General features: G+C 43.4%; 1 protein-coding gene across 1 annotated transcript; it reads left to right on the top strand.

Moving 5' to 3' along the window:
- Window positions 1-3,670: 3,670 nt before the first annotated feature.
- Window positions 3,671-10,135, top strand: RPTN (repetin). Its single transcript, XM_084769070.1, has 3 exons — window positions 3,671-3,709; window positions 4,903-5,060; window positions 5,966-10,135. Exons 2-3 carry the CDS (start codon window positions 4,923-4,925, stop codon window positions 9,401-9,403), a joined length of 3,576 nt encoding a protein of 1,191 aa, XP_084625196.1. The 5' UTR covers window positions 3,671-3,709; window positions 4,903-4,922; the 3' UTR covers window positions 9,404-10,135.
- Window positions 10,136-22,421: the final 12,286 nt, after the last annotated feature.

The following is a 22,421-nucleotide window of genomic DNA, read 5'->3' on the forward strand; positions in this document are numbered from 1 at the left end:
GGCGATCAATAACTGTGGTGATCAATAACTGGCAATCAATAACTGTGGCGATCAATAACGGTGGCGATAGCTGTTTTCTTCACTTCCCACCACAAGTCACCTGTAGGTTTAGCTCATTGTCTTGAGATTTTTCATCCTAACAGGTGAGAAGACGCATAAATGTAGAACACTAAGCACAGACACAAAAGCAAAAGGAATCTCAGCACCAGCCAGTGCTCAGGGTTTTAAATGCACTGTTCGCATCAGAGCAAATGATAAGAGGGCAACCATAGAGGCCGAGAAGCAAGACTGCAGCGGGCAGTGCCAGGAGAGGCTCTCGGTCTTAGGTTCCACCAGCCTCCTCCGGAAGTTACACTCCTCCAGTATAGTATGCTCCTGTTAGCCACCTAGACTGAAGCTTTGGGGTGATTCCTGATGCCCCACTTTCCTTTCCACTTATTGAATCAGTTCAAAAAACCCCTCACTTGCTTTCTCTCCCCTGTAGTTTAATCTGTCGCATCAAGCTCAAGCCCCTAGCCTGCTTCTCCCCAAGGCCATGCTGTTGACTAACCTCTCTGCTCTGGCATTTCCCTTCAGGTTCATCCGCGCACCACAAACTACAGCGATCAATGTACCCCAGGCTGCCCAGAGCACTGGGCAGAGCACTTTTAGCACTCATGTCTAATCTTGGGAAATCCTTCAATTCCAGATTAATTGAGACAACGAGTCACATACTGCAATGAACTTAAATTCTTCTCCAAAACAATGCTGAAAAAGAAAAAGAATCCTAAAACCACTCAATTCACATTTATCATTAAAATAAACCTTTAAATTAGGCTCTAGATAGCTTCCATAGAATATATGAAAAAGTGCATATTAGCCAGGTACTGTGACGGACCTGTAATCCTAGTAACGGAGGGCCCGAGACAGGATGATTGAGGCTACTTTGTAAAGCCCTGTCTCAGAAGAGAGAGGTAAAAACAAAGACATGAAGGAAAGCAGAAAAGAGGAGAGAAGAGGAAGGGACTGGGGGGAGGGGCAGGGAGAGGAGGGGAGGGGAGGGGGAGGGGAGGGGGAGGGGAGGGGGAGGGGAGGGCAGGGAGAGGAGGGGAGAGGAGGGGGAGGGGAGGGGAGGGCAGGGGAGGGTGGGGAGGGAGAGGAGGGGGAGGGGAGGGCAGGGAGAGGAGGGGAGGGAGAGGAGGGGACAGCAGGGGATGGGGAGGGTGGGGAGGGGAGGGGGATGAGGAGAGGGGAGGGCAGGGAGAGAAGGGGAGGGGAGGGCAGGGAGAGGAGGGGAGAGGAGGGGAGGGGAGGGGAGGGGACGGCAGGGGATGGGGAGGGTGGGGAGGGGAGGGGGATGAGGAGAGGGGAGGGCAGGGAGAGAAGGGGAGGGGAGGGCAGGGAGAGGAGGGGAGGGGAGGGGAGGGGACAGCAGGGGATGGGGAGGGTGGGGAGGGGAGGGGGATGAGGAGAGGGGAGGGCAGGGAAGGGAGGGGAGGGGAGGGCAGGGGAGGGAGGGGAAGGGAGGGGAGAAAAGCACACTGTGCTGGGCAGGTGAGACTATGCACTAGGCCTGGCTTCTGTTAGTCTTGTGAATCCTTCAGAGGGTCACACAGGATAACTAGAATTGAGCTTCTTCATCTATAAATTAAGAAGCTAGCCGGGCGGTGGTGGCAGAGGCAGGTGGGTCGCTGTGAGTTTGAGGCCAGCCTGGTCTACAAAGCGAGTCCAGGACAGCCAAGGCTACACAGAGAGACCCTGTCTCAAAAAACTAAAAAATAAATAAAAATAAATAAAATAAATAAATAAAAATTTCCCCATTTAGCTTCCAAATTCTCTACGTCTGCTCCTTTGTCACTCTCTACCTTAGCAGGCATAGGCACAGTGCGGGAGTTTGCTTTCTCCCAACAAAGAATGCCTTTGCTCTTTTCTCTTCCTACCCGGATATTCTCAGGAACAACGCAAATCGTGCTTACAAAGGCGGAGGTGGAGGAAGCCCAGGACCAGCCAGAAGACTTTCACCTAGGTTTTCTAACTACTAACCACTCAGCATGTCCTGCCCTTGACTTTCAAAATAGTTTTTATTTGTTTTTGTTTGTTTGTTTTTTGTTTTTTGTTTTTTGAGACAGGGTGTCTCTGTGTAGCCTTGGCTGTCCCGGACTCTGTAGATCAGGCTGGCCTCGAACTCACAGAGGCCTGCCTCTGTCTCCCGAGTGCTGGGATTACATCCGAGCCCTGCTTCAAAACCTTTTTTATGTGAAGGTTCTTTACTCCAGTTATATTGAAATCTATCTGAACTTTTATGATTTCCTTGAAAAATCCCAAAGACGCATAGTAGGCAAGTGTCATTACAAATACCTAACTGGGAGATTAATTATATAACCAACTATATAACATAATTATATAATCAATTATTTTATGTAATTACACATGCATATAATTATATACTACTGACACTTGTGAGACACAGCAGAAAGGCAGCTGGATCTTGGTCTCTTTGTTCCTTACACAAGATTTTCCAATGTGTCTACAGTTCAACAATTCACTTAATCCTTGAAGATTTATTGTGTGTCTCTATGATCACGACACCATGCTGGTATGTCACAGGTGTCACAGAGACAGGGAATACTTGGAGGCCCAGGTCACTAACAATATCTCTGTCTCACAGAAGTCATAAGCTTCCATTTTGTCCCCCAACACCAACTTTCTAGTAGGACTAAAATATTCAAGTGTCACGCTGAGTGGTGGTGGCCTTTAATCTCACTCAGTATTTGGGAGATAAAGGTAGGTAGATCTCTGAGTTTGAGGCTAGCCTGGCCTACAAAGTAAGTTCCTGAACAGCCATAGCTACAGAAAGAAACCCTATCTCAAAAAAGCAAAAAACAAACAAATAACAACAACAACAAACACTCAAGCGTCAGCTCGGCCTGCATCACTGGCCACCTAATACGACCCTAAAACTGATCATACAATCGCTTCCCCCACTAACCTGCAGAAAACAAAAATAGGTAAGTAGGACAGGCATGGTGGCTCACACCTTTAATCCCAGCACTTGGAAAGCAGAGGCAGGCAGACCTCTGTGAGTTCAAGGCCAGCCTGGTCTACAAAGTGAGTCCAGACAGCCAGGGCTCTGTTCCACAGAGAAACCCTGTCTCAAAAAACAAAACAAACAAACAAACAAAAATAGGTCCATAGGATATATGAATGTCTACTTTTATAAGCAAAATATCAGCTTAAGACAAATATTTTCCAAGAATTATTTCCTGACCAAATGCTTAGGCTTCCTAATCTCCACTTGCGTGGGATTTTGTAATAGGACATAAACGTCTTTCTTCGGCATGATTTCACTGTTGTCTACCCCATTAGCCTTGGCACATAACAATTTCTAAGGATCAAATTCAGCCCGAACCTTTGTCTTTTCAACCCACACAACACATGGCATGTACTCCCTTAATTAAGTGGGGCTGAGACTTGAAAAGTGTCACCTACCACAATGACAAACAGGTTCATGAGCAAATGAGGGAAGTAAACAAACCAAACGGTTTGCAGAGGGAGAGGTCCAGCTGGGTTGAACCGGGCTGAGCCCAGAATGATTCAGGCCCTAACACAGAATGGGTGTCTCCTGGCATGGCTTAGTAGGTTAATTAAAAACCCTATAAATAGGATGGGCCTTCAGGTCTCTGACATCCTCCCTGGCTCCTGATTCTTCACCTCATTCTTCCTCAGGCAGGTAAGACATGCATGCTGGGCCAGTAGCAGCAACCTCAAGTGTGGCAGGAGGAGAGACATCTTACAGAACAGTCCTAGGAGGTGGAGGGCAGAGACTGCTTTCTGCTGGTGACACTCTTGGGCACTTTGCTGCTTTCCTTTCAGGGCTCTATCTAAGACCATGATGACCCCCCTAAATGTGTGCAACATAGGCCCTAAATATCTCAGAACCGAGTCTGAGTGGCCGCTTGACAGCTGAGTGTTCCGCAGCAGAGTGTTTGCCTTTTGTACAAGCCAGGCAAAGCCCTGGACCATGAGGACACGGCAATACTCACGTTCATTATGACAAATGGTCGCGAAAGACTCAGCTTGTCACGGGCAGTCTCCTTCCTCACTTACATGTAAAGGATCACTGTACGCCTATGTTTCGCAGTTGGGATCTCGTTTTCAGAAGCCTATGAGCATAGTTACTAGAGTTTTCATAGCACAAGAAGGGTTGTTGGCATACAGACTGCAGATGACCCCAGCTTCTCAACACAGGCAATGTTGACCAATCAGACTGGCCGTTGCCTGTTATACAAGCAATGGGTCCACTTGCTGCTTTTCTCTATAACTGTATCTATCTATTATCTATTTCATGTTTACTGATTCCATTTAATAAGCAAGTAAAAGTATTTTCTAGAATTTAACCTCCCAGAAAGATTTTTTGGACCACTGAAAGAGATATTTAACCTTCTTCATTGCTTAAAGAAGACTCTAGAAAATGGGTTCCTATTCAACGTCATGCATTTACTGTTCTCCCTAATCACTGAGAGGCAATTATGCACTATTGTCTTTACCTCTGGCCCATCCTCTATGGGGATAACCTTCATTTTTCTTCTAAGATGAGGGTCTCAAGCAAGCAACTCCCAGCCAGAGTAGAAAGTAAAGTACATAAAATATCTACCACACATGTTTAATTTTTAAAGACTTTGCCTTTCTCTAGCAAAGAAAAACACTTTTGAAACATCGTCATGATAGTGTATGGTATTTGGAACCTCAGTGTTGGTCACATACCGACTAGCCTGAAATTATGGCCAATAGCGAACTGTGGTTTCTTAACCCTCTTTCCCAAACCCAAGAAACTACTATTCCTCTGGAAATGCTGACTCCAGGTCTTCATCCAAAACCTAAGCAGAGCCTTACTTCTTTCTTTTCTTCTTTTTTTTTTAAAAGATCCACCTGCATTTGCCAAAATGCCTCAACTTCTTAAGAGCATACTCACTGTGAGCAAGGTATTCCAGGAATATGCAGAACATCATGGAGTGGGCACATCACTGAGCAAGAAGGAGCTGAAGCAGCTTCTCCTCACTGAGTTTGGAGACATCCTCCGGGTAAGATACATAGAATCTTGGTCCTCTGGAGTGAAGTGTACATGAGTCTGAAGTCCACATTCAGGACATTTTAAGACAATTTTGTTGTACTTGGTCATTCCCCACCAGTAATTTACTGGTAAGCACTTTCTGGTTCAGACAGCGTCTTAGTAGTTCTTACACGCACACACACTCATACATACACACACACATTTATACACTCACACATACACACTCACACATACACACACATGCACACACATAGATGCATACATGCATACACACACACACACACACACACAAGCAGGAACACACAGACAGATACACACACACACATACACACATGCAGGAACACATAGATACAGACACACACACACACACCTCCTTTGTATGTGAACATGAACAAATCATAGAATAACCAAAGTAATGGAGAATAACTTTTAAAATTCACCACCTATATTTTCTGTGTGTGTCCCTGCATGCACACCTCCTCATGTATTATTCCTTAGTTCACTAAGGATGCACTGAGTACCTACTCTATGCTGGCACAATCCTAGTTACTGAGGATACCAACAAGAAGAAAGCTAACTTTTTTTTCTTCCAGAATATCACAGTGTAGTGAAAAAGAGGTATATAAACATGTAGGCTTTACTATGTAAAAAGATATAATAACTTTTTCAAATTACTCAAATTAATTGTTGGCACAGTCATCTGTTCCCTGTGGCCATACTCACATTGGTTCACTAAGAGATTAGGTTCAGAGACCAAACTGAACAAAGACTAGACTCAGAACCAAGCCACTTTCCTATTAATGGTTTTCAAGAAATAGGGGGAGGGGGCACTGAGAGGATTGGGGCATTAATACTGATATATAATCTAACATCCATAAAAGGACATTTGGCAGCTTTTTTTCCCCCTTCTCACAGAGACCAAATGACCCAGAGACTGTGGAAACAATTCTGGAACACTTGGACCGAGACAGAGATGGATACGTTAACTTTCATGAATACCTCTTGTTGGTATTTCAGCTGGCCCAAGCCTGCCATCACAAGCTAGATAAGTTGCATGGGTCTGGAACCTCCTCCAAGAAAAAAACACGGAGCCATAATTTTTCAGAAAACACAGGAAGACAACATGGAGAAAGGCAGAGCTCTCTCCATGGTCAGTCTCAGGGACAAAGTCAGGATGTCCAATATGGTCAGTCACAGAGGCAAGATGAGGACTCTCACCATGGCAAATCTGAGAGCCACGAAACAGACTCTCACTATGGTCAGTCAGAGAGACATGATGGGGATTCCCACCATGGTCATTCTGAGAGAGAAGACACAGATTATAGCTCAGATCAGTCTGAGACAGATGATCAGTTCTCTAGCTCTAGTCAAAGACTGGGTTATAAATCTAGCAGTGGCCAGCCCCAAAGTCAAGCATTTCTCTTTGCCTTAAATCAGTCTGAAATCCCTGCTCAGTTTCTTCGTGTTGGACAGTCTAAAACATTTAAAGGACAAAGCAGCCATAGCCAGTCTGGAAGACTCCGACAAGATTCTTCTTCTAGTCAAACCAGTCAACAAGAATCCAATTCTTATGAGCAATATGGAAGGCAGCATCAGAAATCAGGCCACAGTCACACAGACAGACAAGGCCAGAATTTTCAGTTTGGCCAGACAAACAAAAAAGGACATAGTGCCCACCAGGGTCAGACAGACAGACAAGGACAGAGTGCCCACTATGGCCAGAAAGGCAGACAAGGCCAGAGTTCTTACCAGAGTCAGACAGACAGACAAGGACAGAGTGCCCACTATGGCCAGAAAGGCAGACAAGGCCAGAGTTCCCACCAGGGTCAGACAGACAGACAAGGACAGAGTGCTCACTATGGCCAGAAAGGCAGACAAGGCCAGAGTTCTCACCAGGGTCAGACAGACAGACAAGGACAGAGTGCCCACTATGGCCAGAAAGGCAGACAAGGTCAGAGTTCTCACCAGGGTCAGACAGACAGACAAGGACAGAGTGCTCACTATGGCCAGAAAGGCAGACAAGGCCAGAGTTCTCATCAGGGTCAGATAGACAGACAAGGACAGAGTTCACAGTGGCATGAGACAGACACACAAGACCAAAGTTTTCATTATGGTCAGACAGGCAGACAAGGACAGAGTTCCCACCAGGGTCAGGCAGATAGACAAGGACAGAGTTCCCACCAGGGTCAGACAGACAGACAAGGACAGAGCTCTCACCAGGGTCAGACAGACAGACAAGGACAGAGTTCACAGTGGCATGAGACAGACACACAAGACCAAAGTTTTCATTATGGTCAGACAGGCAGACAAGGACAGAGTTCCCACCAGGGTCAGACAGATAGACAAGGACAGAGCTCTCACCAGGGCCAGACAGACAGACAAGGACAGAGTTCACAGTGGCATGAGACAGACACACAAGACCAAAGTTTTCATTATGGTCAGACAGGCAGACAGGGACAGAGTTCCCACCAGGGTCTGACAGATAGACAAGGACAGAGCTCTCACCAGGGTCAGACAGGCAGACAAGGACAGAGTTCCCACCAGGGTCAGACAGACAGACAAGGACAGAGCTCTCACCAGGGTCAGACAGACAGACAAGGACAGAGTTCACAGTGGCATGAGACAGACACACAAGACCAAAGTTTTCATTATGGTCAGACAGGCAGACAAGGACAGAGTTCCCACCAGAGTCAGACAGATAGACAAGGACAGAGCTCTCACCAGGGCCAGACAGACAGACAAGGACAGAGTTCACAGTGGCATGAGACAGACACACAAGACCAAAGTTTTCATTATGGTCAGACAGGCAGACAAGGACAGAGTTCCCACCAGGGTCAGACAGGCAGACAAGGACAGAGCTCTCACCAGGGTCTGACAGACAGACAAGGACAGAGCTCTCACCAGGGTCAGACAGACAGACAAGGACAGAGTTCACAGTGGCATGAGACAGACACACAAGACCAAAGTTTTCATTATGGTCAGACAGGCAGACAAGGACAGAGCTCTCACCAGGGTCTGACAGACAGACAAGGACAGAGTTCCCACCAGGGTCAGACAGATATACAAAGACAGAGTTCTCACCAGAGTCAGACAGATAGACAAGGACAGAGCTCTCACCAGGGTCAGACAGGCAGACAAGGACAGAGTTCCCACCAGGGTCAGATAGACAAACAAGGACAGAGCTCTCACCAGGGTCAGACAGACAGACAAGGACAGAGTTCACAGTGGCATGAGACAGACACACAAGACCAAAGTTTTCATTATGGTCAGACAGGCAGACAAGGACAGAGTTCTCACCAGGGTCAGACAGATAGACAAGGACAGAGCTCTCACCAAGGTCAGACTGACAGACAAGGACAGAGTTCACAGTGGCATGAGACAGACACACAAGACCAAAGTTTTCATTATGGTCAGACAGGCAGACAAGGACAGAGTTCACAGTGGCATCAGATAGACAGACAAGGACAGAGTTCTCACCAGGGTCAGACAGGAAGACAAGGACAGAATTCTTATTGTGGTCAGTCAGAGATTGGGAAAACTGAAAGTCAAGGGCAAAATAGATACTTCCAAGGGACTGGTAGCACAAGAAGAGACTCACATGTTGAACAATCTGGAAGGTCAGGAAAACTAAGTCAACAGACTTCAAGCACAGACATGAATCAAACCCAGAGACAGAGATTCCAGGATAGAAGGGAACAGCAAACCCACCACCAGGCATGGAGGTCTCAAGAGGATAATCAACACAAACTCTTAGCTCAGATATATCAAGAAGAGCCATACTCCCATAAAGAATGGGACCAACAATCACAGTGCAGTGAGCAGGACCACTGGGTAGAGGAAGATCATGACCAAAGCTGGGACAGACACAGTTTTGAGGATCAAGAAAGTTTATATGAGATGCAGAGCAGGCAAACCCACGAAGAGGAACAACCCCATCAGGCAAGTGATGGGCAAACTTATGTGGATGAGCAGAACCATCAAAGACAACACAGGCAAACTCATGAGGAAAACCATGGTCCTCAACATGGTAGACAAACTCATGAAGAAGAGCAAGAGCACCATAAACAGAGCAAGCATCAAAATCAGCGGCACCGGTGGGACAGACAAATGCATGATGAAAATGAGAGACATCAAGAAGCCCAAGAACATTCCAAAAGCTTCCCCCCCAAAAAACAATCTCACATGAATGAAGATGCACAGTGCCAAGGATCCCAGGAAAGTCATGTCCATCTAACCCACAGTGATAGAAGGTCCCAAAGAAGAGAACCATCTGGAAACCACCCTACCAAAATAGCTCATGTCTCTAACCCCTTCTATGAGTATGTACAAGAGCAGGCAGCCTATCAGTACTAGGCTGTGTGAGCACCAGCGCTAAGGGAGCCTGGAGCTAACGAAGAAGCCCACACGTCAAGTCATCTTTACTTCCTTTTAAAAAGTGAAATTTATATCATCCTCGTGGTTTTCTGTCATCTATGAAAATGCTTTTGAAGACTAGTACTCATTTCCCTTTTTCTTTTCTTTTCTTTTTATTTCTAAATTTTAGTTCCTTGAGTAGCAATCAGAGTTATTTGGTTGGGTAGAGTAAATTAGGTGAACTAATCAATCCTCATTTTGATCACTTTGTGGATTTAAATCGTTCCTAGTTTGGTTTTAGTTTAGGTGATAGTTGGTTGAATCATTGAATGGTAGAGCATTCTTCCTGAAGTTTAGAAACAGGAAAAAGTACACTGAAGACTTATGCTACATTTGAAAAAAAAGGAGGGGGGATTTTGGGTTTTGGTGAGTTTGTCTCTCATGGGTAAAATATCAGGGACCACAAGCTTCATGGCCTAGGACTTGGATGAAGGACAGTGAGAAGCCTCTAGGAGAGCTGGACATCACAGTGGGCATCTCTAATGCCTAGGCTCTGCTTCTCCATTGATGGGTCATGAGAGTCGACCAGACCATCATACGAAAAGAAAATATATATCATCTGTTCGAAGATCCCCAAGCCATCGGTGATGAGAACACTTTCCAACAAAGACCATGATGTGTAGAACATAAACTTATATCAAAGTACTCAATAAATGATTGGTGAGCGATGATGCTGATGCCTTTTTCCTTTCGTCACTGTGGCCATATGAAGGACCACTTCAGGATCATTTTCTAAGAGTAAATCTTCACTTCCTAGGGTTAGAGAAATAGTTCAGCAACTCAGATCACTTGCCGTCCTTGCAGAGTACTGGAGCTCGGTCACTACATCCTTGTGTTGGCCCATAAGCATTCCTAGCTCTAGTTCTGAAGATCTGACACTCTCTTCTGACTTCTTCAGACGCAAGGCACAATGTAATGTAGATAGTGCATGCAGGACAAACACTCTTTTTTTTTTAGTTTTTCAAGACAAGGTTTCTCTGTGTAGCCTTGCCTGTCCTGGACTTGCTTTGTAGACCAGGCTGGCCTCGAACTCACAGATTCACCTGCCTCTGCCTCCAAAGTACTGGGATTAAAGGTATGTGCCATCACCACCCAGCAGGCCAAACATTCTTACATATAAAAATTTAAAAATCTTAAAAGATCTCATTTCTTATATTCTAAATATTTCTATGAAACCAAGCATTGTGGTATATGCTTATAATCACAGCACTCAGAAGGCTGAGACAGGAGGATCTTAGTGAATCCTAGGCCAGTTTAGTAATTTCCATCAATATAAAAAACAGAATAAGACATTGTCACACACACACACACACACACACACACACACACACACAAATTGATTTGTTCTCTGGGTTTCTAAGCACTTGCAACAGAAATCATTAGAAACAAATGAATAGGCAAAATGAACTTATCTGCTCATATAAACATAATTTTTATCTCTCTTCTTGACCCGAGAGTTACATTTCACTGTCACCACCCATTCACTACCACATTAAGGTGTCCATTAATCATGCCAACTCACCAACACTCTTGCCTGGAAAAATGGGCATCCAGAACTCTGTGAAGAAGCTAAGTAAACACAGGAGGAGCTAGGAATGGGTACTGAAAGCCACCGGGCCCTACTACAGAGAGAGTACAATCCATAGCAACAAGTCCTTTCCCTCGAGGTCAGAGTACAGTAAGACAGAGAGGCACAGCACATTGTCATACAAGACCCAGCAGCAAACTACAAGAAAATCACAGTTGTAACAGAGAGGAGGGAGTGAGACAGGCTTTCCTAGAGGGAAGGCATCTAAGCAAGGCCTGTGGTCATGTGACAACATGTCACGCCCTTCTGCTTTTTTGGTGGTATTTTATTTTTCAGCAGTAAGAGGAGTCTTTTCACAAATGTTGTCTAACTTTCTTCCCATCAGTTAATCAAAGGGAGGGAAATAGGATGAAATGCATCAAGACCAGTGAGTGTTCCCGGGTTTAGGGAGGCACTCACTGGTCATCACACTGCCCCCCCCCCTCAGGTCAACAGATTAGGAGAAGCACTTCCCTGTAACCCTTCCCTCTTCCCGGTCAAATCCATCAGCAAGTCCTTTATCACAAGGACAAGACAGTCCAAATCTACTATTCTCCTTATCTCTACTCCAGCACCCAAGGCACATCACCTCCCCCCCCACACACACACAAAATACAGCTCCTTAATGAATAGGCTCCTCGCTCCTTTTAATAAAGTGCATATCATATCATGTGATTCCATGAAGGAAGTTCTCAGGACTTTACCACTACCCTGAGATAAAATCAAACGCTCTCCCCACCCCTTCCTTCAGGATGAGCTTGCCAGACTTTATCTCTGTTTTTGTTTTTTCAAGACAAGGTCTCTCTGTGTACCTTGGTTGTCCTGGACTCGCTTTGTAGACCGGGCTGGCCTCAATCTCACAGCAATCTGCCTGCCTCTGCCCAAGTGCTGGGATTAAAAGCGTGTGCCACCACACCTGGCTCTTTTTTCTGTTTTTTAAAGATGTATTTATTCATTATGTATACAGTGCTCTGCCTGCATGTACACCTTAACACCTGAAGAGGGCACCAGATCAGATTATAGATGGTTGTGAGCCACCATGTGGTTGCTGGGAATTGAACTCAGGACCTTTGTAAGGGCAGCCAAACTCTGAGCCATCTCTCCACACACACCCCTCGCCCCCTTGAACCTTGTAGATACGTTGGCTCTCACTTGGAAACCACTGGCATTTCTCTAGTTCAAAATAGTCTTCTCCTTAATAGATGTGTGTCCGGATTGTCATTTCATTCAGGTCTTACCTAGTATCACTCCCCTGGAGAAACCTTCTCTGGTTTTAGTATAAGAGAGAATCCCTCCAACTTCTATCAAGTATCTTCTTTCTCACTTATCTTCTTAGCGCTTTTTTATATTTTATCTTTTGATCCATTAATTCATTGTTTATCCATCCAACTAGAATGTAAGGCCAACAGGAACAAAGATTGCACTTGCGTTGTTATTGTACCTCCCACATCTTGAACAGTACTTGTCACGATACACGCCCAATAACTTACTCTATTGCTTGAATGTTCGTAGAAGCCTGTTGTTCTGACTTCAGCGTGCACTTGAACCCAGTTTCTGCACTGTCCCTAGACTCCAGCTTAACTGGACATCTTTCCAATGTTGTTTCGTTTATACAGTTTCTTCACGTAAATGCTTTCTTGATGTTCACCAACCAAAATCCCATCCATACCACTGACTGCGGCACCCCTGGTCCTAGCATCGGCAGAGCATCTCATGGTACTTACTCAAAGCCAATTTTAAACCCATTTGCTTCATGCCAAAGTGTAAAGTCTACAAGCCATTTGCCGTCATATCTTTAGTACAAAGTATAAAAACTGTGATTCTATGGAAGGAGAATGGAATTTGAATTTTTTTTTAAAAAAATGTGTAAACTTAAGATTTTTGTCTCATTATTAAGTTTATGATCTTAGAAAAACTTTCTCTTCATCTCAGTTTTCTCATTTATAAACTGGAATTATAAATTCCAAGAGTTGTTGAAAAATAAATCAAGGTAACATATACAAAAGTGACCAATAGTTGGATTCTTTCATTTATTTATCTTCTATTTTACTAGGGAAAGTTTGTCCTTTATTCTTCATATTTTTGTATCCTCTAGAATATTTCAGATTATTTGTCAAGTACTTGCTAAATCAAGTTCAACTGAATAGAGCCTCTCCATTACATCATGACTCTGCTGTTATCATGACACTGGACACTAGATGTCATGTTAACATCACATTCCTCCACTACTCAGGACCCGAACATCCTCCCTCTGTAATCCTGTTCTCTACATGCAACAGGCCTCATTTCAACAAGACCCAGAAAGTATAAACAGGTTTCCCTCAGCATCACCACACTCTCCTTCATAACTCAGAGGTTATGAAAATAATATTTTCCTGCACCTTATGTATTTCCTTCCTCTCTTCTCTCTAGGAGCCCAGATATAACAACTTCTGATCCCTAACTCCCTAAAGGCCTGTTGAAAAGTTACCTTTTCTAGTCCTCTTTCTATGACAAACCTTCTTCACCTTGTTAATTTCCAGATTGCTTCAGATGCGTTTTGCTTTCGGATGCCCCCGTAAACACGATTCTCCTGTTGCTTCCTTTGTGCACATCCTCTGTGAGGTTGCTAGGAGACTTGGTAACATGCCTGAAGCCTGGCCTTCTTCAACACTTACTGAGTGTCGGTGTCACGTGCCTACCTTGCAAAAGCAACTTTCTTTCTTTTCTTTAAACTAAAAAAGTAGTTTTTGTACAATACATATTTTCCTTCTCCAAACCCTTCCATATCCTCCCACCCAACTTTATTTTTTCTTTCAAAAAGAAAACAAACAAAAAAAACCACAAAAAACAACAATAACAACAAATGCCAAAAAAAAAACAACAACAACAAGCAAAAACCCACAAAAATAAAAATCAAAACAGGCAAAAGATAAGACAAGTCAAAAAAAAAAAAAAGAAAAGAAAAAGAAAAAAGAAAGAAAGAAAGAAAGAGCCAGGACAATCAAACAAAACAAACCCAAAGCAAAGCAAATGAAACAAAAAAACTCCACAGAAATCCATGGAGTTCATTTTGTGTTAGCCAAGTATTCAACTGGAGAAAACTGGTGTTCCCCTTCCCAGTGGACATAAATTGCAGAGCTCCTTCCTTGGAGGTAAAGATCCTGTGTCCACTTTCCCATCTTGGTGCTGGGAATTTTTCATTCTTAAAAGAAAGTTGTTGGGATGGAGAGATGGCTCAGAGGTTAGGAGAACTGGTTGTTCTTCCAAACGTCCTGAGTTCAATTCCCAGCAACCACATGGTGGCTCACAACCATCTATAATGTGATCTGATGCCCTCTTCTGGTGTGCAGGTGTACATGCAGGCAAATTCCTGTGTAAGTAATAAATACCTTTTTAAAAAAAATAGTTTAAAAAATAAAATTTGTAGATCTCAGTAAATTCAAAAATCCAGAAATGAGCTTCAACCTGGACTATAGAAGTATTTCTGACAGATAAAAACCAAAATTCTTCAGAAACTTGTGAAACCAGTGCTCATTTGCCAAATGGAGTCATTTCCCTTACTTCTGGCAAAAGAGACCGGTGTAAAGCATAGCAAAACTCAAGCTCAAGCTGGCTTCCAGGCTCCCATAGTATCCCATGTACCTGCTCTACATTTCAAAGTCCATGCTAGCATCCAGGACTTCTTTTCCTACCCAATTACTCATCCTCCTGATAGTCTACAAGATTTGACAACTCACACTTTCTATTCTCTCTCTCTCTCTCTCTCTCTCTCTCTCTCTCTCTCTCTCTCTCTCTCCTTTGCTCTTCTCTCTCTCACTCCCCCTCTCTCTCTCTTTGCTCTTCTCTCTCTCTCTCTCTCTCTCTCTCTCCCTCTCTCTCTCTCTCCTTTGCTCTTCTCTCTCTCTCTCTTTGCTCTTCTCTCTCCTTTGCTCCTCTCTCTCTCTCTCTCTCTCTCTCTCTCTCTCTCTCCCTTTGCTCTTCTCTCCCTCCCTCCCTCTCTCTCTCCCTTTGCTCTTCTCTCCTCCCCTTTGCTCTTCTCTCTTTCTCCCTTTCTCTCTCTCCTTTGCTCTTCTCTCTCTCTCTCTCTCTCTCTCTCTCTCTCTCTCTCTCTCTCTCGGCTCTATTCTTTATTTCTTGCTATCTTGTTTTCTCCTCTACTCTCTCCCATTCCCCGGCTTGCCTTGCACTGACCATGCCCAGTGTACTTCTCTCTCTCTCTCTCATCTGGACTCTTCCAGATGTCTCTAGATATTCTCTCTCTCTCTCTCTCTCTCTCTCTCTCTCTCTCTCTCTCTCTCTCTATCTATCTATTTCTATGTCTATATCTATCCCTATCTCTCTTATTGACACTAACAGCCCCCACCCAATGAAGCAGTCATGTCAACAGTTTCTTTTCTGTGCACCCTCACAGTAATACAAAAATTACACTAAGACTATATATTAGAAGGGCATCAGGGCTGGAGACATGGTTCAGAAGCCGGAAGTACAGGCTGTTCTTGCAGAGGACCGTTTGGTTCCCAGCATCCACCTCAGGCTGCTCCTAGCTGTACCTCCAGCCTCACAGGATCTAACACCTTCTTCTGGCCCCTCTGGCACCACTCCATACACACAGCACACATTTACACATGCATACACATAATAAAAATAAAAATTTAAAAGAGTTCAACACGTTTTTCTCACAATGTCATCAAATGAAATCGGAATGAATTAAAAATGTTCAGACTGCATTTATAGGACACGGGGAAAGGCTTTCTGGCAGTGATTTAGACAGCAAGCGCAAACCTTCTGTGCAGCAAAAGGAAGCAATCGGTGGGACAAGAAGGCACCTATAGAATTGGAGAAAGTTTTGCAAACCATTTATCCAATAAGTGATTAAGCTCCAAGACATATAGTGAATTCAAACAAAGAAATAAAACAACCCATAAAAAACAGGCAAAGGCCTCCCTTTTATGGGGCAGCACACAATGGCTCCTGCCTCACAGAAATAACTTTTCTCCATTGAATTGGCTTTTGTTGTTGTTGTTGATGATGATGCTTTTCAAAAGTCAACTATCCACAGATAGTTGTTTGTACTTCAAACCTATATTGTATCTATTTTGTATGATAGCATCAATACAACCATAATGATTGAGACAGATGATTGGTTTGTGAGGGATACACAAATAGATGATAGATAGATAGATAGATAGATAGATAGATAGATAGATAGATAGATAGATGATAGATGGTAGATAGATAGATAGATAGATAGATAGATAGATAGATAGATGATAGATGGTAGATTTAGACCAGGTATCTGTATATTGCTCCAACTTACCCCAAACTCAGCACAATGTTCTTCTGTAGGGTTACACGCGTGTGCCTCCACACTTGGCAACGATTACTAAACATTTTACATCTAGTAAAGTAATACAAGTCATCCAAGTTCACGCTTAGACTATGACTTCCTCTTCACTGTGAAGTTTGTAATTGATTTGCCAGTGTGAAAGAATAAAGCCCACTAGGCTTCTTATCAGTATTGAATTTTCCTCTTTCCTCTTTGCTCAGAATGTGTTTGTTTAATGTGGTAGCAGGAATGTGATGTCCTTATTAGATAAGTTGGAAAACATTCTCTCCCCGTTAATACTCTGACTTACTGTCAGTTATAGAAAATTTTACTTCTGAAAAAGTCATGTTTTTTGGTGAATTTTGGAAACTACCTGGGTCCAGGCTTCTTTTAGTATTATTACTATTTTGCTACAAATTCTGTCTTCTTAAGAGCTATAAAAGATTCTATATGAGTTTGTTTTGGTTGTTTATGTCATTCAAATGATTGGAATATTGTGGTTTAAGTCGCCGGCCTCATCAAGATGAAGATCCTCACAATATTTTATAACCCATAGAATCATTATATGATGCCTGAATGTTTTTATTTCTATCATATTTTTCATTTCTTATATTGCTCTTATGTCTCTTCTTGCCATTTTTCTGAATTTTATAGCTACATGTTTGATGAGACAAATTTTCTGCATTTTTCTCTATGATTTATCCACTCTGTCTCATTGATTTCTACTCCGACTTCATAAATTGGGCTTTCTTTTCATTTCATTTTCTAGGTTTTTAAGATTGGTGCTAATGTCCTTCAGTTTGAACATTTTTTTTTCTAACAAAAGAATTCAGAGTAATGAATTTTACTCTAAGCATTTCCTTAGGTTCAACCCAATTTTAAAATATTTTTGTGTTCACTTTTACTATAATAAGACTAACTTAATTTTTTCTTAAAAAAATAAATAAATAAATACACCAAGGCATGGTGGCACACATCTTTAATACCAGCATTTGGGAGGTAGACAGAGGCAAATCACAGCCTGGCCTACAAAGTGAGTCTAGGACAGTCAAGGCTACACAGAGAAGCCCTGTCTCAAAGAAGAAGGAGGAGGAGGAGGAGGAGGAGGAGGAGGAGGAGGAGGAGGAGGAAGAGAAAAGGACTGGAGAGATGGCTCAGTGGTTAAGAGCACTGTCTGCTCTTCCAGAGGTCCTGAATTCAATTCCCAGCCACCACATGATAGCTCACAATCATCTATAAAATGATCTGATGCCCTCTTCTGGTATGCAGGTGCACATGCAGATAGAGCATTCATACATAAAATAAATAAATCATTTTTTAAAATTTAAGCAAAAGGCCAGACATGGTGGGGTTCAAGGCCAGAGTGAGTTCCAGGACATCCTGAACTGCATAGAGAAACACTGTCTCAAAAAAAACAAAAAACAAACAAAAAAAAACAATAAGCAAAGAACCTGAATAAACATTTTTCAAAATAACACCCACCTAAGGCCGACAGGTACACAAAAAGGTTCTTGGCATCAGGGATCACCAGGAGAATGCAAATTAAAACCACAGTGAGATGTCCCCTGACACCTGACTGAATGACTCTCAGAAGACAGCACATGGGAGAGGTGTGAAGGGACTGTGTTCTGTGAGTGTACAGTGCCACTGTGAAAACCAGTATAGCTTTTCCTCAAAAATTAAAAAAAAAAAATGGGGGGGGGTAAGGGTTATGATTCATCAGTCTTAATTATGGTTATATCATATTTAAAAATACAAAATCAGTATTTTGAAGAAATATCTGTACTCTCATATTCATTGGAGCATTGTTCACAATAGACAGGATACCAGGTGCTCAACGGTATATATAGAAAGAGTGAAATGTATGTACATGAATATATGCTATGAATAAATATATTATGCTTAGCGACAATAAAAAAAAGAAAATTCTGCTACTCTGATAGCGTGAATAAAGCTCGAGGGTGTAAAAATAAATCTGAAGTAGATGGAGGGAGGGAACTGGGTGAGAGGAGGGTAGGGAAAGTAACTGGGATGGAGATCAGGTGTGCCTAAAGCAGGGGGTGAGGCCCAGGAGAGAGAACAGAAATTGGTGGGGGACATCTCTGGGACAAGGGAGGCTCCCAGGAGTCTATAGGGGTGACCCTAGCTGACACTCCTAGTAGCAGGGTGGGGTTAGGGTTAAGGAGCCTGAAATCTCTGCCTCCTATAGCCAGGTGGGATTTCCAGTGGAGGGAGGGGACACCAACCCACCAATAAAACCTTCTGACCCAAAATTTGTCTTGCCTACAAGAAGTGCAGGGATAGAGATGGAGCAGAGATTGAGGGAATGGCAAACCAATGGCTGGCCCAACTTGAGACCCACCCCATGGGAGAGAGCCAAGCCCTGTCACTATTGATGATACTCTGCTGTGCTTGCAGACAGGAGCCTAGCAGAAATGTCTCCTGAGAGGCTTCACCCAGCAGCTGATGGAAACAGACGCAGCCAAACAATCGGCAGAGCTAGGAGAGTGCTGAGGAAGAGTGGGAGGATATAGAGGGAGCAAGATGGACATCACAAGAAGACCTACAGGGTCAACTAACCTGTTCTCAGAGACTGAGCCACCAACCAAAGAGCATGCATGGGCTGGACCCAGACCCCTCCACATATGCAGTATGGTCAACATGCGGGTCCCCTAAAAATGTCTCTGACTCAGGATCCCTTTCCCCTAGCTGGGCTGCCTTGTCTCGTGTCAGTGAGAGAGGATGTGCTGAGTCCTGCTGGGATTTGACATGCTAGGGTGGGAGGGTGCCCAAGGGGTGGGGGCTCCCCTTCTCTGAAAAGGGGAAATTGGGAGAGGGAAGTAAGGGTGGGACTGGGATGAGAGAAGGGAGGGCGCTGGCTCAGGGTGGAAAGAGACTAAAGAAAGAAAGAAACAAAGAAACAAAGAAACAAAGGAGAGAAATGTTAAGACTTTAATAACAGTGTAACACCTATAATTAACATATTAACAATTAATTATTAATTAAGAAAGTGATTATTAACAAATAACTAGATTATGTAGGCGGTTGATGTATTTTAATAATCTCTATAATAATATATACTAAAATGATAATAAATATAATATCACCTTTCAGTAGAATCTTTAAAAAGTGAGCTCATAAAAGCAGAGAATAGATAGAGACAGTGCGGCTGCTTAGCACGGGGAGGACGAGGAAAGGGTCTGCAATCAGGAGTCACAGACTTTCAGCTATAAAATGAACAGAAGTTCAGAGGCCTAATATTAATACTGTGTGCTAACTATAGTTATCTCTATTTTATTTTATACTAGGAATGTATATAGAGGAGACATTTTAAACATTTTTACTTACACAGAAATAATAAATATACAGGGTACATATGAAATTACTTTATAATAATTATTTCATAATACATGTGTATATCATGCCATCAGAGTATATACCTTCAATCTTTATAATTTCATCTTTTGTACTTCAATAAAACTGGAAAAAATAAAATAAATAACACCAAAAAGAGAAAGGGACAGGGGAGAAGAGGAAGATGAAGTAAGAAATAACACATTGGGCATCAAACTTGGACTTTGAAAACTTGCGATGCAGTCCTGACAAGAGTTACTAACAACACAGCTGACCTTGATGCAGTCACACCCCTGGGCTGGGCTTCAGTTTTCTCAGCCTTAAAACAAAAGGTTTTGGCAAAACACAACTTACAGTGTCATACTGTATCGTGATGGTTTTGTAACTAAATGTCTAATAAATCAACTAAGGTGGTTATGGCACAATAAATATAGTGTTGAAAAGGTAAATAAATAAATAAATATAGGAGAGGGTAAAATAAAAACAAAAACAGCCCTGTGATGCAGGAGGGAAAAAAATGTTCCACGGGGTTCTAGCACCACCTATTGGTCATAGAATTCCTTGTGTCCTTCCGCGATACCTAGGCAAGCACGGCTGAGAATAGGGCTCTCTGCTGTCACAGCCTTATGAGCAGTTCTCCCTGTAAGGGCTGCTTAATGTGGAAAGGGTCTGTTTGATTGGTGCCTGGCATCTGTTCTGTGTGAGTTTTACTGTTGGAGGCCTTTACTCTGTTCTTGGAGGAGAGTCTTGTTTTGTGCCTCTGTTCCAAACCCAACGCTGCTGGGCTTTGCTTGGCCACAGAACAAAGCACATATTCTTCTGGCTTGTTCAAAATCAATATATATATATATATATTCACTTGAACAGTTTTTAAGTATTGTTAATTCTTAACTATTTAAAAAGATGCTGCCGAAGGAAGAAGAGCATGTTCCAGTCTAAAAGGGGAGAGGGGGCTCCAGGTGTGACCCAACAAGTTAACTCTGTGTGAGTTGAGCCTTGGTCGCCTGGCGCTGTATAATGACGTCTGCTTTGAGTGTCTACAAGGGTTCATGAAATCCCTGTGATGGTGCCTGCCATGGCCTACTGTATTTTTCGGACTATAAGATGCACCTGACCATAAGAAGCACCCAGTTTTTAGAGCAGTGAAACAAGAAAAACAGTAAAAACATCAATCAGACATAAGGCACACCCTAATCCAACTACCCACACACACACACTTTTTGGGGGAAACGTGCATCTTATGGTCCGAAAAATATGGTAAGCATTAGAGAATTGCTAAGATACAACTAGTGGCCTTTTCTTTCTTTTTTTGTTTTGTTTTGTTTTATGAGAGGGTTTCTCTGTGTAGCCCTGGCTGTCCTGGACTCGCTTTGTAGACCAGGCTGGCATCGAACTCACAACGACCTGCCTGCCTCTGTCTCCTGAGTGCTGGGATTACAGGCGTGCACCACCACCAAGCCCCGCTCAACTCATGGCCTTAAAGAGATTGTACCTCAGGGCAGAGGCAATGCTTACCCACCGTGAGGGTGTTTACTGTTTTCCCTGTGCTTGCCAGGGGCTGTGACAGAAGGTGGTAAGACTGTAGGAGACTCACGGGAGTCCCCCGCCAGGATCAGTTGCTGACTTGTCTGCCCCCCCTTTCTGCTTCTACTATTCTCTACCATCTCCTGTGTGGCACTCCAATGTATTCTGTTGGCCTGCCCTGAAAGCATACATACACATACTTAGAAACATGCATGTATATACAGATATATTCAAGCATGTACCAACAATGAAAAGGGAGGCCATGAATTTGAAAGTGAGGGGGAAGGCTACAGGATTATAGCATAATCTCAAAAATAAAGAAGGCATGCTTGAATTCCTAATTTGCAAGTGTTACCTTCTCACCGGTTCTTGGGATCTTCATTTTTAAAGGCTTAACAATGCAGTGCTTCTGATTACAGATATACAATACAGGTGTAAAGACACATCAAGGCTACAATTCAGAAGTCTCTGATTCATTAATTCCTTCCTTCCTTCCTTCCTTCATTCATTCAATAAACACCGAGGGTAACTGTTCTGGAACTTTTGCTGGTCAGGTACCAGGGATATAGACCCAGGATATCCACCACCCGAGACTCATAATCTGTGAGGCAACAAAACAGCTATAAGTCCTTACAATTACAAGTTTTAAAAAATGAGTACCAACTTTTCCTAAGCACCGAGGATGAGCCAAGCACTGAGCACCTCACTCCCAGATCTCCTGAGCCCTGGCGAGTTGCAAGCTCTTGTAGCCTGCATTTTACAGATGAGAGAGCAGAGGCACAGATGGATTACACCCCTCAGCCCAGTCATATGTCTTCTAAGTGGCAGGGGCAGAACCCCACCTGAATCTGACTTTGGGAGTCCATGTTTTTTGGATCACTTCGTTGCCTCCCAGGCCAATGAGAGAAGAGCACCATGCCCACAGAGAAGACCTGCGTACAGCTGAACCAGGCCGGGTTGTTCTAGAATAGCTTCATGTGGTAGGCAAACATGACTCTCACCACACCAGCCCTCAAAGAGTGCACAGGATACTGAGAGAGTTGGGGGCGCATATAAATGAGGAAATAATTCATTCAAAGAATACGATTCCAGAAGGCTGGGCAAGAGGGACAGGGCGGTAGCATCGTATCTGAGTCGGGGAATATTGGTGAGACTCTGGCTGGAAGAGGTGAGCACTTGACTGGGGCCTTTAAAGATGAGCTGGC

Source organism: Acomys minous (genome assembly GCF_964271855.1).
Source record: "Acomys minous genome assembly, chromosome: 19".
Taxonomy (NCBI): Eukaryota; Metazoa; Chordata; class Mammalia; order Rodentia; family Muridae; genus Acomys; species Acomys minous.

Coding starts and splice junctions, on each gene's coding strand:
- RPTN (XM_084769070.1), top strand. CDS start 4,923: ATGCCTCAACTTCTTAAGAGCATACTCACTGTGAGCAAGGTATTCCAG. Junction 5,061..5,965: donor AGTTTGGAGACATCCTCCGG/GTAAGATACATA, acceptor CCCTTCTCACAG/AGACCAAATGACCCAGAGAC.